The sequence below is a fragment of the Carcharhinus amblyrhynchos genome, chromosome 13, assembly GCF_965287045.1.
Source record: "Carcharhinus amblyrhynchos chromosome 13, sCarAmb.v2.hapA, whole genome shotgun sequence".
In the NCBI taxonomy this organism is placed as follows: Eukaryota; Metazoa; Chordata; class Chondrichthyes; order Carcharhiniformes; family Carcharhinidae; genus Carcharhinus; species Carcharhinus amblyrhynchos.
The window spans coordinates 32,322,948-32,341,601 of NC_137336.1; the positions used below are offsets into that span (position 1 = coordinate 32,322,948).

At 40.1% G+C, this 18,654-nt stretch overlaps 1 protein-coding gene across 6 annotated transcripts in view; it reads left to right on the forward strand.

Moving 5' to 3' along the window:
- smad5 (SMAD family member 5) overlaps nucleotides 1-17,621 on the forward strand; it is a 63,258-nt gene extending 45,637 nt beyond the window's left edge. For all 6 annotated transcript variants that reach the window (XM_080201488.1, XM_080201492.1, XM_080201489.1 and 3 more), the window contains exons 5-7: nucleotides 6,250-6,471; nucleotides 9,360-9,616; nucleotides 15,213-17,621. In XM_080201488.1, coding sequence (XP_080057614.1) covers nucleotides 6,250-6,471; nucleotides 9,360-9,616; nucleotides 15,213-15,356 — 623 coding nt within the window. In that variant the 3' untranslated portion in view covers nucleotides 15,357-17,621. The remainder of the gene's footprint in view (nucleotides 1-6,249; nucleotides 6,472-9,359; nucleotides 9,617-15,212) is intronic.
- The last annotated feature ends 1,033 nt before the right edge of the window (nucleotides 17,622-18,654 follow it).

The following is an 18,654-nucleotide window of genomic DNA, read 5'->3' on the forward strand; positions in this document are numbered from 1 at the left end:
AAGAAATGGTGCAATTACATTGCTTGGCGTAGTCTGTGGGCCAACAACTAATGGGAAAGATGTAGAAGTACAAAGAATTTACAGAAAGCTGCAAAAATTATAGAGCACTTACAATGGGATACTTTATTGTAAAGGGCCGAAGGGTCAAGAGTTCAGTGTGTTCAGGAATCTTTGGTATGTTTCCAGTTCAATGAGGAAGGAAGCGCAGATAGACCTGGTTCTTGGAAATGGGGTGGCCAAGCAGGTCAAGTGTCAGTCTGTGAACATTTGAAATGTGAACATTTGGGGTACAAATGATCATTATGTCATATGTTTTAGGCTGACTATGGTAAAGGACAAAGAACTGTCCAGTACAAGAAAAAATAATGGCGGAAAGCCAACTTCAGTAGGATAAGAACAGATCTGGTTAGTGGATGTGTTTGGGCAGGAGGAAAGTTAATAGTGGAATTCCCCAGGATTCATTGTTGGCACCCTTGCTTTTCCTGATATAAACTGTACAGGGCTCAGTTTCAAAGTTTTTAGATAATACAAAACTTGGAAGCGCTGAACTGTGAGGAGGGTAATGTAAAACTTGAAAGGAACGCAGACAAGTTGATGGAATGGATGGGCAGGTGGCAGATAAAGTTCAGTGCAATGCTGAGAAATGTGAAGTAATTTCTATTTTGATTGGAAAAATGGAAAAAAGTTAAATAAAGCATGCAGTATCCTGGGCTTTATTAATAGAGCATGAGCCAGGAGGTTATGCTGAATTTAAGTCACTAGCTCAGCCTTGGTAGAGTATTGCATCCAGTTTTGTGATGCATTAGATAGAGTGGAGAAAAGATTCACAGTAGAATGATTTTAGGGATGAAGAACTTCAGTTATGAAGACAGATTGGAAAAGTTAGGAATGTTTTCCTGCAGAATATTGAGAGGGTATTTGATAATATTGAAAATCATGAGGGCACTGGACCGAGAATCATAGAATCTCTACAGTGCAGAAGTAGATTTGGAGAAACTGAGAGCAAGAGGGCATAGATTTAAATTAATTGGTAAGAGAAGAAAAATTGATGAGGGGAAACCGTTTTATGCCACGGGTGGTTCAGGTTTGGAATACATTATCCGAGAGTAGTAAAAGCAATTTCAACTGAAACATTCAAAATGGAATTAGATTGTTAACAAAAGAGAGAATGTGCAAGGTTAGAAGGAAAGGTGCAGAATGGTGCACGGCAGTTTCTTATTCGGAGGGCCAGTGCAAACACACCTTGTGTCATCCTGTGCTACAATTCTGTGATTTTAGAAAAAAAATTTCTTCTAGTCTGACGACTTCTTTTGTTCCCAATCTAGTGTTTGTAAGAACACAAGGTGCTGGAATAGATCATATGGCCCTTTTAAACCTGCTCCATCATTCAGCAAGGTCATGGCTGATCTCTTGCCTTTCCACGCTATCCCACATTCCTTGATTCCCTTTACAGTCAAAAATCTAACTACTTGTGTTTTAAATATATTCAATAACTATGCATCCCCAGCCTTGAGGTAGAGAATTCCAAAGATTCTCAACTGTCGAGGGGAGAGAGCAGCATGGTGGCACTGTTACCTCACAGCACCAGGTACTTGGGTTCAATTCTGGCCTAAGATCACTGTGTGGAGTTGCATGTTCTCCCCGCATCTGCGTGGATTTCCTCCAACAATCTAAAGATGTTAAATTGCCCCTCAGTGTCTCAAGGTGTGTAGGTTAGGGGGATTACCAAGGTATGTATGTGGGGTTACGGGGATAGCGGCTGGGTGGGATTGTTGTCGTGCAGGGTCAATGGACCAAATGGTCCTGCACTGTAGGGATTTTGGGATTCTATTCCTCATTTTAATGGCTGCTACTTTATTTTGAAATTGCAACTGCTGGTTCTAGACTCGACACCTTTGGAGAGGGGTCTCAGAGCATTTATGATGTGAACCTCTTAAAAAAAGACATCTGCTGATGTGAAAGTGAACACCACCTATTCTGTTATAAATGGAAGCTTGCCACTTGAATACAGAACCATTAAAAATATTTGGTACCTGCTACAAACTCTGTACCATAATTCCCAATTCTAGCCCCATTCCCTTACAGTTGAGGCTGAGCAAGACTGTTCATAACTTTAGTGCCATATTTAACCCTGAGGTGAGTTACTAACTACCTATTCATGCCATCTATATAACTCACTCCACTGAAACCTTCATCCATGTCTTTGTTACATTTATGCTTGACTGTTCCTCGGCAGTCTGGCCTTCTACCCACTTGAGATCACACAAAACTGCTTTGTGTCCTTACTTACACCAAATCATCATCTTCTATCACCTCTGTGTTCCCTGACCTATATTGGTTCCTGGTCATCTTGATTTTCAGGTTCCTCCATGGCCTTGTCTTTCTGCATCCGTGATCTCCAACCCCACCACCCACACGTATCTGCTCATCTAATTGTAACCTCTTGAACACCCCTGATTTTAATTGCATTCTATGCAACCCCTCTAAGCATTCTATGAATTGCTTTGAATCCATGAATTAGTAAGGAGATAATAGCAGGATATTGAGACAGCATCAACATAGTTTCATGAAAAAGAAATTGTGTTTGCCTAATTTATTTGAGGAAGTAACAAGCAAGGTGGATAACCAAAGGTGTGGTGTACTTGGATTTCTAAAAGACATTGTAGAAGGTGTTGCATAAAAGGTTGTTACACAATAAGAGCTCATGGTGTTGGTGGTAACATTTGCATTGATAAAGGATTGGTTAGAGAGTTGGAATAAATGGACCTTTTTCGGGTTGGCAAGTTCTAACTAGTGAATTGTCACAGGAATTAGTACTGGGCCTAACTATTTTACAGTCTGTGTTAATAACTTGGATGAAGTCACTGAGTATGGTAGCTAAATTTGCATAGAGACACAGATGGGTAGGCAAGCAAGTTGTGAAGAAAAGTAAGAAAGCTGCAAAGGAATATAATGGGTTAAATGAATGGACAAAAATTTGGCAAATGGAGTATAATGTAGGAAAATGTGAAACGTAAAGCAGTACAGTATTTAAATGGAGAGGTGGTAGAAATCCGTGGTTCAAATGGATTTGGTTGTCCTCATGCATGAGTCACAAAAACAAACTAGCAGACAGATCAGAAAATGATTGGGAAAGCAAATGGAATGTTGGCTTCATTGCAGTAGGAATGCAATATTAAAGTACAGAAGTTGTGCTACATCTATAGAGGGCCTTAGTGAGACTGCACCTGGAGTATCAAATACTGTTAGGCCTCTTAGGATATAATTACTTTGGAAATAATTCAGACGAGATTAATGGGGCTGATTCCAGGGGTGAGCAAGTTGCCTCAGTTAGAAAATACTGGACCTCCCGTTTAAATCTGAGATGAGGTACTTTTTATCTGTGTCTTTTGTCTTTGGAATTCTCTACCACAGAACTGTGGAGGTTAGGTCATTGATTATTTCCAAGGCTGAGTTAGATGGATTTTTTTTAATCTACAAAAGTATTATGAAGGGCAAACAGGAAAGTGGAATTAAGGCCACGATTATATCAACCATGATTTTGTTGAATGACAGCGAGCTCGAGGCACCAAATGGCCTACTCCTATTTCTAATGATCTAAATCTCTCTACTGCTCAACCTCTCTTTGCTTCTTTAAGATGTTCCCTAAATGTTAATGTATTGATATAATTTTGCCCTACAACCTCCTTCTGTGACTCAGTGTTGAGTTTTACTCCACAATGCATTTGGGAAGTGTATTGGGACATGTTATGTTAAAAGTGTTATATAAATACAAGTTTTCATAACAATTGCATCAAGCTTGTCTTACGGAATTACTTGTGCTAGAGATTATATAGACGTTGAAAGTTAGCATCGTGACTCATCCAGACTAATATTTATCACTTTATGAAGCAGTCCCCATTTTCTGGTTGAGCACTCAATGTAGAACTGAAAAACTATGTTAAGTGTATAGTAAAATTAAGCCTGTTAATGCTAGCATGCAGTTTCTGTGGAAATACAATGGATATCATTGTAGAGCTCACATTTAAACATTAAATATTCTTTTAAAAAATACATGTATTTTATGTCACCTTGTTTGTCTTGATGTGATTACACCAAGATGGATAATGTTGAACACTATATACATCAAATTTGCATTCAGCTATTTCAAAGAAAAAATTTAGTCAAAATTTAGTTAAGTGTAAACTGCTGGTCCTAACTCGGAATATAATTCTGTTAAATTATAAGCAGTTGCAATTGTACATTCTGTTGCTGATCTCATTTCACTGCCATTCATTGGTTGAAAGGTTGCTTTTGTACCTTCCTGACTGCTGGGATAACCTTTTGAGATACAGCTTGATTGTTTATGTACATGTATGTTGCATATTATTTATGTATTAGATGCAAGTTGCTGAAGCGTTGAGAGCAGTTAGTAAAGCAAATAGTATCTTGGGTTTAATGGGGGCATTGAGTACAAGAGTAAGGACGTAATGCTGAAATTGTATAAGACACTAGTTAGGCCTCATCAAGAATACTGCGTCCACTTGAGGAAGGATGATGAAGACATTGGAGCGTGTATAGAGGATATTCCCAGTGATTCCAGGGATAAAGACCTGTAGCTATCAGGATAGGTTGAAGAGGTTGGACCTAATCCTTGACGAGAAGAAGGCTGAGAGGAGACTTGATAGAGGTACTCAAGACCCTGAGGGATCTTGCTCAGGGTAAATAGAAACTATTTTCTCCACTCGAGCGTCATGAACTAGAGAGCACAGGTTTTAAATAATTGGCAAAAAGAATTGAAATGAGAGGACTTCTTTTGATCCAGAAGGGGGATGGAATGAATATTCTGTGATTCTATTTGTAATCAACCAAAATTTCATCAATATTGTTTTAAAATGGATACTTTCAATACAATGTCATTGTTATCGAGTTTGATTATAAACTATAACTGTCGGCTCTCCTCCACAAACCAAAGGGAATATTTGTTCAGATGATGGTTTTAAGAGCAATTTTGCAGATCGTAAGAACAAAGGTTCATGGCTGATTTACCTCAACTTGAAAGTTGACAGTCAAAAAGAGCAGCAAAACCTTGAGCCACCACAGTTGGGTATCCTCCATTCTCTTTTCCCAGTTTGTGTTTTGACCATCTTCCATTAAACATTTTTGTATCCAAACATTTCCAGTGCATCTGACATAAGAAATTGGACACAGTTCCAAATTGTCATTTTTTTTCATTTCCAAATTTTAAATGTATCCAAGTTGATAGGAAAACAACGCAGGATAGAGTGACTACTTTGTAATGATCAGCAATCCAAAAGCAATGCTTTTCTGCTGATGCACTGCACACTGACAGCAAACTAGATTCTTGGAACAGCAGTGTATTAAAAGAACAGGCTAGTGTTCAAATCTAACTTTAGTTGTGTGCTGGATATTATAAATCATTTTTCTGTTCAAGTTAGCCATTTGATTCCTGTGGAGGCAAAAGACGTCCACTTATCAAATGAAGTGGCTTGATGTAATGTATTTAATAGCTGAAAACATTGTCAACAAGTTAGATGCCCGTAGCCACAAACTGACATTACTTCAAATGTGCTCAAGAACAACATTTGTAGGAAATTACTGTGCTTTAAAAAAATCATGAGGTTCCTGGGCAGAGTTGTTGGGGAGAAAGGTTTATCCTGGTAGAAGGGTTGAGAACAAAGAGGGTATTAGTTTTAAATAAATTGGCAAAAGAAGCAATGGCGACATGATTTTTTTTTTAAAAAACGATTTTTGTGCAACAAGTGATTAGTATCTGAAATACACTATCTGAAAATGGGGTGGAGATAGGTACAGTCGAGACATCTGTGACAAATGGAGTTTTATTTTGTTTTTTAGACAAGATGTTGCTTGATTGGTGCTACAGGAGTATCTGGTAAAGATTACTGGTACATACTTTAAAGTCATGAAAGTAATTAATGATATGGGTTGGGGCTTGCAGTTTTTTGGAGACTGCAAGTAATAAATTTGAATGTTTTTAGCAAGACCAATTTTTAAATTTGATGCAATAATTTCTTAGTTTTGTTAAGCAAAAATAATTTTTAGAATATATCCCACAGATGCTTCAAAAATAATACCTAAATATTTTCTAGTTATGAATTTTTAATTTCCTCTTCTTCCATGCACTATAATTCAAATTTAAGATCACATGCAGTTATTCTTAGAGAGGGGAAAATATCATGCAAAACATATTAACTTGATTTACTATGCTGTAACTTCCTTTTATTTCAGATGTTCAACCTGTTGCTTATGAGGAGCCTAAGCACTGGTGTTCCATTGTGTACTATGAGTTAAATAATAGAGTTGGTGAGGCCTTCCATGCTTCCTCGACCAGCGTTTTAGTGGATGGCTTTACTGATCCATCCAACAACAAAAACCGTTTCTGTCTTGGCCTTCTTTCCAATGTAAACCGCAACTCCACCATTGAGAACACCAGGCGGCACATTGGTAAAGGTATGCTTAATTTTCAAAGTAACTGAACCAGCGATACCAAAATATTACAGAATTAACCTGTGTTGTCATTAGTGAGAAGTGTTTCTAGTTCTCAAACGTGTGCAAAGCCTTTGTATACATGCTGTGTTTCCTGCCAATGCTTTGCATGCTCTGAGCGTGATCAGTTCAAGCATGATGTCATTTGAACTGCCCAGGTAGACTGTGACCAGAACCAAAGATGATGCTGTTGAAATCATCACAGGCATTGGGAAATAAATGCAAAACTGTATTAATTTGTACTTGTGTATTGGGGGTTGCTTAAATTATAGTGTACATAAAGAAAAGACAAAGATTTATGGCATGACGCTGCATTCTCTCCATCATGGACACCAGCTGTTGGTGTATATCACAGCTGCTTGTAACCAGAATGCATACAGCTAGTTAGCTTGAAAAGGAAATAGCATTTTTGCAAGGAATAACTGCACAGTTGCTTGAGAGTCAAGAGGTGGTAGTAAGGCATTGGATTTCACAATGAAAACTTGTCTACCATCTATCAAGCCCAGAGAAAGCATATGGCTGCATATGCTTGATCACAGTAGCCATTACATAAGCAGACATTGACAGGCGATTTTTCCTGAGCATGTTTACCTAGGGAGAGAAAGGGATGAGGTTGACTCCCATGCCTATTGACGCACTCGTTGGAACCACTGAATACTGAAATTTATGCATGCTGTTGGGATGACAGATCAGAAACTCCAAGGTATATTATGAAGCCAGACAAGACCCCAACAACTCTTCTATCTTGGCATTAACGTGAGGGAAAGGTGCTTCCCCCTCAGGAGTGATTTCGTTGACAAATTGGGGATCTTTTTGTAAAAACCACCTTTATTCATAACACAGTTTTAGTGTAACTCTGATAAAATGAAATAGATTAACTCATTAACAGTTGAACCATCTTTAAACATGAAAAGAAATAACTTCTAACTTGTCACTATTCAGTTCTAATTAAGCAATATTTCCCTCATAGAATTAGACCCCTCTAAGTTATAGTTAGCAAGACGCAGATATACCTGTTGTGACTTGGGTAACAGAGAAAGGTACAATGCAGAAGAGGTCCTTTGGCCTATCGAATCTGCACAAACATGCGAGGAACACCTGGGCACAGCAGAATGACATCAATAGATTTTGGTGCATGTGCTGGCATTTTGCATTGGCAGGAGATAGCATTGTTTATAAGCATCTGGGGGTCAATTATTCAATTGTCTGGATGACTGATTCATGATGCAGAGAAGTGCCAACAGTCTGTGTTCAGTTATCGTACTGGCTGAGGTTATTCTTGAAGGCCTGCCTTCTCAACCTTGTCCCTTGCCTGAGGAGTGGTGATCTTCAGGTTAAATGACCACCAGTTAGCTCACCCCCAAAAGGAGAGAGCAGCCTATGATCGTCTGAGATTATGGCGATTTTATCTTTACCTTACATGAGCACCTGTGATAAAATAGAGATAATTTGTTGCCTACCTTATAAGATACTTGAATATTTTTAGACCAAAAAAGATGAAATGAAGTTGGAGAATATGTTGACATATTTTGCTCACTTGCAAGGCAACATCCATCATAAAAATTGGGGCTAGTCCCATTTTGTGGCAACAGCTTGAAAAGCATATTACAAATTTCCTTCAATCCTGTCTATATTGCAAATACCTGGAACAATTTGTATAAGAACATAAGAAATAGGAGCAGGAGTAGGCCATCTAGCCCTTCGAGCCTGCCCCGCCATTCAATAAGATCATGGCTGATCTGTCGTGGCTCAGTTCCACATTCCCGCCCTCTCCCCATAACCCTTAATCCCCTCTCTTATCAAAAACCCATCAACCCACGTCTTAAAAATATTTAGCGAGGCAGCCTCCACCACTTCAACGGGCAGAGAATTCCAGAGATTCACCACCCTTTGAGTGAAGAAGTTCCTCCTCAACTCCGTTCTAAACCGCCCCCCTTTTATCTTGAGGCTGTGCCCCCTAGTCCTACTATCCTTTCTGAGCGGGAAGAGCCTCTCCACCTCTATCCTATCCATCCCATTCATCATCATATACGTCTCAATGAGATCTCCCCTCATTCTTCTAAACTCTTAACGAGTACAAGCCTAGTTTATTCAGCCTCTCCTCATAGCTCAATCCCCTCAACTCCGGTATCAGCCTAGTAAACCTCCTCTGCACTCCCCCCAAGGCCAAAATATCCTTGCGTAAGTACGGCGCCCAAAACTGCACACAGTACTCCAGCTGCGGCCTCACCAATGCCCTATACAGCCGCAGCAAGACCTCCCTACTTTTATATTCAATCCCCCTCACTATGAAGGCCAGCATCCCATTCGCCTTCCTGACCACCTGCTGCACCTGCAAGCTGGGTTTTTGCGACTATGTTCTCATGAAGCACAATTAAATACTTTAGGAGTTCAGGCTGATAATCAAGTCATCTTCTGCGTTTGAGATTCCACTATCAATTTCAGTTCTACTGGTTTGAAAAGACCATGAATCTTGAAATTGTTTAATTGCCAATAAAGGTATGCCCTTCCTCATTGAATTTTCACATTTAAAACTTCTGTGCAACTAGCATCTTACCGAAGGAAGAATGTCTCCCACCCCCTTCTGCTGTGGCAATTTTCCTCTGTGCTCTCGCTCCCCCAACCTCTGTCAGTCTCGCACTACACCTTCACTTTGACCTCTAAGGGATAATAGCAGTTCCAGTTTGTATGTAAAGACTGAACTTTTTACATTATACGCACTTGGCATGGCGGGGGGGGGCGTCCACAGTAATTTCATTGCTGTGTTAATTAAGCCTGTTTGTGACAATAATAAATAAACTTAAATCATAATTATTGCAATGATAACTTAAATATTCTTTCATATCTTGCAGGTGTCCACCTATACTATGTGGGAGGTGAAGTCTATGCCGAATGCCTTAGTGACAGCAGCATTTTTGTCCAGAGTAGAAATTGCAATTATCACCATGGCTTTCACCCAACCACCGTCTGTAAGATACCTAGTGGTTGCAGCTTAAAGATATTTAACAACCAAGAGTTTGCCCAGCTCTTAGCTCAATCTGTAAATCATGGCTTTGAAGCAGTCTACGAACTCACCAAGATGTGTACCATTCGCATGAGCTTTGTTAAGGTGAGGAAAGAGGCCAAAAAGTTTGACCACCAATTCGGAAGGATTTTAAATTAGCTCATATATGCTGCTGTTTTTAAAATTGAGAAATCTATCATCTAATGCTGCTGAGCAATGTTTTATTTGACAACACTGTATTTACTGAATTTGAGAAAGTGGTGCTAAAGCACATTGCTACAAGGTTTTTGGACACATCTCCCTACAGAATGTACTCCTGAAATCAACTAGGCAATCATTGTAATCCTGAAGGGAGACTTTCTCAGAGGGAGAAAATTAAGATGACAACTCTTGCTAAGATCACTTTGCTGTTCAGTACCTTGTATGAGCTAGATTGGGAGCAACAATAATTCAGTTCATGTGGTCTGTTGAATCATAGATTTTCACAAGGGGTGTTAATGACAACTGCTGGTCAGTAAACATTTTTTATCATCTTTTGCTTTTCAATTCCATTAAAAGTAAAATGGAGTTGATAGTTATGACAATTATCTATTTGTAAGAAACTGTCAAGCATCGCTATTGAGACGCACCAGTCAACAGTCAGACACTCAGCAAATCATGACTTAACTGCTGATAATTGGGGTGGCACGGTAGCACAATGGTTAGCACTGCTGCTTCACAGCGCCAGGGTTCAATTCCTGGCTTGGGTCACTGTTTGTGTGGAGTTTGCACCTTCTCTCCATGTCTGTGTGTTTGCTGTGCTCCAGTTGAGTCCCACGTTCTAAAAAGTGTGTTGGTTCGGTGCATTGACCAGAAGGTGCCAGATGTGCTGACTAGGGGAATTTCATAGTAACTTCATTGCAGTGTTAATGTAAGCTTACTTGTGACTAATAAATAAACTTAAGTTTTTTTAAAAAGATCTTTAGTTCCATCACTTTCGCCAAAGCATCTTTACCCGGTTATCCCTTTACTATTCTTCCTATCCAAATGCATTAAATATCTCATGCTGCTCCGTCCTGCCCATCTTGCTTTCAGAGTCTTTGGGCATGACCTTTATAGCCTCATCCCACCCATCATTTGGCAAGGTGGTACTGTTGGGTGAGAGGTGAAAAATCAGGTTCGCATCTGGTTTCTTGCCTCCCTCAATGTTACTGGCCCTGTTTTGTTGCAAATGCATGAAGCCAATTTAAATATTTGATAATATGTTATTAGTTTGTTCCGGAAGCTATCATCCGGGCTCACTTCCGTTAACGCCCTCGTCGATTTGAGCTTCCGCCTGGCAGGGCTGGGCACTGCCCATGCTGACCTCTGGATGAAGCCAGTGTGGATCATCTGCTTGGCACTTCTGCTTGAAGATTGTTGCAATTGGCTTACTGATGTGATGGGTTCCACCATCATTGAGAATGGGGATATTTGTGAAGCCTCCCACTCCAGTGAATTGTTTAATTATCCATCACCTTCCATAATTGTATGTAGTAGGACTGCAGGGTTTAGATTTTGTCTACTGGTTGTGGAATCACTTAGCTCTGTCTTTTGCTTGCTGCCTATGTTGTTTGCCACACAAGTAGTCGTGGCTTCATCAGTTGATCTCATTTTTAGGTATATCTGTTGTTGCTCCTAGCATGCCCTCCTGCATACTTCACCGAACCAGGATTGATCCCCTGGCTTGGTTGGTGTGTTGGTGTCGATATGATCTAAGGAGATCTATCAAAGATGCCAAAAGACAATATCGGACCAAGCTGGAGTCCCAGGCTAACCACACCGACCCCTGCCGACTATGGATAGGTCTGCAAGACAGAACAGGCTACAAGATGAAGGCATGTAAAATCGCCAGCTCCAATGCACTCCTCCCTGATGAGCTGAATGCGTTCTACACCTGTTTTGAGCAAGAGATCAGCGAGAGCATGCCCTCCACTCTGAAAGCCCTGGATGAATCTGTATCATTGCAGATGTCAGAGCAGCTTTCTTGAAGATCACCCTACAGAAAGCAACTGGCCTGGATGGGGTGCCCGGATGTGCACTCAGATCTTGAGTGGATCAGCTGGCAGAGATATTCACAGATTTCTTCAACTTCTCTTTACAACAATCTGAGCTCACTAACTGCTTCAAGAAGACGACCATCATCCCTGTACCTAAGGAAAACCAATCCGTGGCCTTAATGACTATTGGCTGGTGGCTCCGACATCCATCGTTATGAAGTGCTTTGAAAGGTTAGTCATGGTTCGAATCAATTCCAGCCTCCCGAACTACCTGGATCCACTTCAGTTTGCATACTGCTGCAACAGGTCCACAGCAGGCACCAATTCCCAGGCCCTGCAATCAACTCTGAAACACCTAGATAACAAGGGCACCTATGTTAGACGTCTATTTATTGACTACAGCTTAGCCTTCAACACTATTATTCCCGTGAAACTCACTTCCAAACTCTGTGGCCTGGGCCTCAGCACCTCCCTCTGAGACTGGATCCTGAACTTCCTAACTCATAGACCACAATCAGTAAGGGTAGGCAATAACACCTCCTCCACGATCATCCTCAACACAGGTGCCCCACAAGGCTGTGTTCTCAGCCCTCTTTATACAGCTATGACTGCGGCCAAATTCCCCTCCAGTTTGATTTTCAAGTTTGCTGACGATACCACTGTAATGGGTCGGATCTCAAACAATGATGAGACAGTACAGGAATGAGAGAGAAGCTGGTGAACTGGTGTGGCAACAATAATCTCTCCCTCAAATGTCAACAAAACAAAGGAGATTGTTATCGACTTCAGGAAGCGTAAAGGAGAACATGCCCCTTTCTACATTAATGAAGACAAAGTGGAAAGGGTGAATAGTTTCAGTTTTTAGAAATCCAGATCACCGACAACCTGTCCTGGTTCCCCTATGCCACACTATAGTTTAGAAAACTCACCAATCCCTCTACTTTCTCAGAAGATTAAGGAATATGGCATGTCAGCTACAACTCTCTCCAACTTTATAGATGCACCATAGAAAGCGTTTTTTCTGGCTGTATCACAGCTTGTTATGGCTCCTGCTCTGCCTAAGGCCACAAGGATCGATAAAAGGTTGTGAATGTAACCCAATCCATCATGCAAACCAGCCTCCCATCCATTGACTCTCTACACTTCCCGCTGCCTCGGAAAAGCAGCCAGCATAATCAAGGACCCCACGCACCCCAGACATTCTCTCTTCCACCTTCTTCCATCGGGAAAAAGATATAAAAGTCTGAGGTCATGTACCAATTGACTCAAGAACAGCTTCTTCTCCGCTGCTGTCAGAGTTTTGAATGGACTTACCTTGCATTAATTTGACCTTTCTCTACACTCTAGCTAGGACTGTAACACTCTTATTTCCTTCTCTATGAATGGTATGTTCTGTCTGTATACATAGAACATTACAGCGCAGAACAGGCCCTTCGGCCCACGATGTTGCGCCGACCAGTTTTTTTAAAAAAAAAACACTGACCCACTAATCTAAACCAATCCCTTTTCGTCCATAAACCTATCCACAGATCTCTTAAACGTCCCCAAACTAGGCGCATTTACAACCGCAGCAGGCAGGGCATTCCAATCCCTCACCACCCTCTGGGTAAAGAACCTACCCCTGACATCCGTCCTATAACTACCACCCCTTAATTTAAAGCCATGCCCCCTCGTGCTAGCATTCTCCATCCGAGGAAAAAGGCTATCACTATCCACCCTATCTAAACCTCTAATCATCTTATATGTTTCAATAAGATCCCCTCTTAGCCTCCTTCTTTCCAGCGAAAACAACCCCAAATCCCTCAGTCTCTCCTCATATGACCTCCCCTCCATACCAGGCAACATCCTGGTAAACCTCCTCTGCACCCTCTCCAAAGCCTCAACGTCCTTCCTGTAATGTGGGGACCAGAACTGCACATAGTACTCCAAGTGCGGCCGCACCAGAGTTGTGTACAGTTGCAACATGACGCTGCGACTCCTAAATTCAATCCCCCTACCAATAAACGCCAAGACACTGTATGCCTTCTTAACTACCTTATCTACTTGATTCCCAACCTTCAGGGATCTATGTACACATACACCTAGATCCCTCTGCTCCTCCACACTATTCAAAGTCCTCCCGTTAGCCCTATACTGAACACATCTGTTACTCCTAGTTGCAAGAAACAATATATTTCACTGTTGATACATGTGACAATAAATCAAATCAAAGGCAGGGACATGACCTGTAAAGTATGATTCTGTGAGAATGACTTGTGTCTGGCTGTTGCTTGAGTAGACTGAGATAGGTCTTGCAGTTTTGATGCAAGCTCCCAGATGTTGGTAATAAGGACGTTACAGGGTTGATGGGGATTGCTGTTGAAGTTTCTGGTGCCTATGTTAATGCCAGGTGGTCTGTCTATCTCCATTCCTGGGTTTGTTTTAAGAGGTTTGATATAAACTGTTTAATCAGCTATTGCAAGAGTCAACCACATTGCTATTACATGAAGGTAAAACCGTGCAAGGGCAGTGCAGCAGATTTCCTTTTATAAAGTGGCATTCATGCCCCACAAATGCTAGGCAATGACCATCTCCAGCAAGAGCGAATCTAACCATTTCCCCATGACGTGCATTGGAATTACTGTCGCTGAATTCTCCACTACCAACATCCTGGCGCTTGCCATTGACCGGAAACTCAACTGGAGTAGCCATACAAATACTGTGGCTGCAAGAGCAAGTCAGAGATTATGAATCAGTGAGGATCTCATCTTCTGATTTCCTAAAACCTGTCCGCCATCTATCATGCATTAGTCAGGAGTGTGATGGAATGTTCTCCACTTGCCAAGATGAGTGTAGCTCTAACAACATTCAGCCTACATGATTGGCACCCCATCTACAAAAGTTCACTTCATCCATCATTGGTGTACACTGGTGTGCCACCTGCAAGATGAACTTCAGGAGCTCTCCAAGGCTCCTTAGTGTCCTTCTAGATGGTAATGGTCATGGGTTGGAAGGTAAAGACAGCAGTTATCTGGCAACACCACCACCTAAATGTTTCCCTCTGAGCCACTCACCATCCTGACTTGGTAATGTATTTCAGTTACTTCACTGGACCTAGAAGTCCCTCCCCAGTAGCATTGTGGGTGTACTTGCAACAGTTCAAGAAGGCAGCTTACTGTAACTCCTCAATGGCTGTTTTGGGCTGGGCAATATATGGTGGCCTTGCCATTGAAGCCCACATCCCATAAACAAATTTTAAGAAGTTCTTCCTCCTCCAAGTAGTGTGCAACACTACTGTTTCATCAGCTGAGGAGGCACCGTATGTGGTAATCAGCAGGACTTCTACTTGCCCATGTTTGACTTGATGCCAAGAGACTTCATCTGGTCCCAAATTGGTTTGCCTTTTTGAGGTTGAGGCAGCTTTCCTTTGAATCTGACCTTGGGGTATATGCTACCTGCACGACATACAAAGAGGTGAAGTTCTATTCTCTCCTCATCCACAAAGCTTGTGTTAAAAGATACAGGGATGTTACTTGAGTTTAAGTCAGGACATTTCTTCCTTCCTGTTGTGCAACTTTCCAAGAATATGGTTTGATAAGTTGCATATTAGTGGAATACTTAAGTCTTCATAATTAGTTGTGGAACCGATGACTACTCTTGTCAATCTAAGTTATCATTTACTATTTTATTCCTTATTTCCACAGGGTTGGGGTGCAGAATACCATCGACAGGATGTGACTAGCACACCATGTTGGATAGAAATTCATCTTCATGGTCCACTTCAGTGGCTGGACAAAGTTCTTACCCAGATGGGCTCTCCTCATAATCCTATCTCCTCTGTATCTTAACAGTGAAATATGATCTACAGGCTGTGGAAAACACCAGAGGGGAGAACTTTATTTAATCTGGACACTGTGAAAGATCTACTGGACGAAGAACAATTTAAAAATAAACTTCAAATGGCAATCTTTCAGATTTTATATTTTGGTTGTTTTACCATACTCATGAATTACGTATTGAGTGGTATTTATAGTTTTTTTTGTCATCTGCTTATATGTAATTGCTAACATTTCAAAATTATTCATGTATGTCTTTAGAATCTTTTGATATTTTCAATCTGATTTGAATGTTTCCAACATTTTGCTTTGGTATGAACTCTATTGAATGAGCTGTGATGAACATTTTTAGGTGGCTAATTGTGGAGTTGTAGCATGGTGACACTAACAAGACGCTTTTTTTCAATTATATTAGCATCTTGCAAAAATGTATTTTTTAAACTGTTCCTGTCATGAACATTACTATTCCAGGGAAACTGACCATTAGTGGAGTTTCTGATCAACGAGCTTATCAGTTCCGAACACAGTTTCTCACTTCTATCATACTGAACATGGCCATTTTCTCAGAAATACAGTAATCTGAACCTGTTCTGAGCATTGTTTTTGAAACATTGAGCTGTTTGTGTTTGTAGAAAAGCATTGCCATTTGTCATCTTGTAGATGTAAATTGCATTAAGTATTGGAACAAGTCTTAAGTTTTGTATTATATATTCCTCATGAGTTTTTCTTCAGGTTGTATGATAAGTGAAATTCATTGGTCAACAGGCTTCATACTGAAACTATCTGTAGCTAATGATAATCAACATTTGCTACTGTAGGACTTAGTTGATCCTTTGAGCAAAAAAAGTGCTGGTGGACCTAAGAATACAGTTTATCATGCAGTGTGTCTTCATTGCATCATGACTATCTATAAATGCAAGCATTTCCGCTGCTGTGCAGATGCAGCCAGCTTTCAAATTTGCATGCATTAAAAGCTTTTATTTTTTAATACGTTTCTTTACCTATCTATTCTAATAATAAGTAATATAAGAGAAAATTGACTTTAGTGTAGATTGATAGCTTAAATGAGCGACAATCTAATTTGGAGTTCATTCTGTACCAAATAAGACAAAAATATTTGCTTCTCTTTGTAATGCTTGAGTACTTGATATTTACATGAACTGTAGGTTAGGAAAGTGGGATTGTAATCTGGTATGTATATATTGTCAAAATAATCTGAAATAAGACTGCATTATAAATACTCATCACTTTGACATTTGGAAGAGATATTTCGCTAAAAAGCAGCAGAAAAGAAATGGAAAGTATCTTGTTACAGGCTATGGCATTCCTTGAGTAGTATTTCTTGCAGATGAATGCTGTAGGCAGGAACTCAGCATAAAGTTTGTTTCTGTTGGGTGCTTGGGTCATTGTGGAACCAGAAGTACCTCTTTTTAACGTTGAATGAATCATGTTTTGCTGTATTTTATTTTTCCTTTTTGAGGTGCTTGAATTATCAGCATTAATGGCAGTGAAAATTCCCAACTGCATAACGTAACCTGGCAAATCCTGCATAATGGGGTTATGCATTCAGCGTATTTATATACAAATAGTAGCAGTTGTATTTTTGTTTACTGTGTTTCAATAAGTATGTTTAGGTTGTGTCCAGAAATAACAAAATGCTTTCTAAACCATCAACTCTTGGAGAAATTGTTACAGTTCAATAGGGATTTGGCAATTTTATGAAATATATTGGGAATTGTCCATCTATCTCTTAGGGTGTTCTCCATTTTTTTGGACATCCATTTTTGTTATGCAAATGCTGAATAAGGTATAACAGTACAAATATAAAATACTGTTCGTGTGATAATTTGGAGGATGTGATATTCTATTGAAAAATTAGTTTTTTTGTTTAAAGATGGAAATTCGGGGGAAAATGGTCATTAATAGCTGGAAAGTAAATGCTAAAGTCTTTAAATGCACCTTTTTAGTTTCTTCCTCACTCCCTCGCTGAATAAGTTGCAATTTGTAAGAAGGGAGGGGAATAAGTGAATTTGACCATATCCTAATTAAAATTGGATTTTGCCATACTTTACTAACTTAGTTTGATATCTGAACTTGTTTGGCAGTGTAATTGCTTTGCTGTTCATGAACACCTACATTTTTATATTTGTGAATCTGTCATTGCTTACTTTTATGTTACGCGCACAAAGTGGGAAGGTTTGAACATGTTTGAGTCCACAGAGCATGGATATTTCTGTGTACTGCCAAATTTCTCAAATAAAGACAAATGTCTATGAATGGGATCTTTATCATTTTTCTGTGAAGTGGTGGATACTAGCCAAGCTACATATTTTAAGTGACTTAATTTATTGTTGCATCAATTTACATTATATGGTACTATAACATACGTGATCCAGCTGGCATCAAAAATTAAAATAGACAAGAAAATGGATACTAAACCATGTAGGAAATGATTATTTAAATGATAGTTGAATGACTAAGAGAGAATGTTGTGATACCTCACCAATGTAAATACAAGTTTGATGTACAGCAATATTCTTACAAATATTAAAATAAACAACAATTGAAATGCAAAAGCAAAGTATGAAAAAATAACTAACTTTTAAACCTCAAAGAATTACTTTTACATTTAATGTAGAATATCATTTTACTGTCGGCTTATTTATAGGTTCTGGCTCAATCTCTGTTGTGGGCAACTTTCAGTTAGGGAACATGGTTCTTGTGCTGTATGATGCTACCCCTGAATTAACTAAATGAAAAGGTATCTAGGGAAAACTCCATGATAAGAACATAAGAAATAGGAGCAGGAGTAGGCCATCTAGCCCTTCGAGCCTGCCCTGCCATTCATTAAGACCATGGCTGATCTGAAGTGGATCAGTTCTACTTTCCCGCTTTCTCCCCGTAACCCTTAATTCCCTTGTCTGTCAAAAACCTATCTACCCGTGACTTAAATATATTTAGCGAGGTAGCCTCCACCACTTCAACGGGCAGAGAATTCCAGAGATTCACCACCCTTTGAGTGAAGAAGTTCCTCCTCAACTCCGTTCTAAACTGCCCCCTGCCCTGCCACCACCACCCCCCCCATCTTGAGGCTGTGCCCTCTAGTCCTGCTGACCTTTGAGTGGAAAGAATCTCTCTACCTCTACCCTATCCATCCCCTTCATTATCCTATACGTCTCTATAAGATTCCCCCCTCATCCTTCTAAACTCCGAGTACAGACCCAGTCTATTTAGTCTGTCTTCATAGTCCAACCCCCTCATCTCCAGTATCAGCCGAGTGAACCTCCTCTGCACTCCTTCCAAGGCCAAA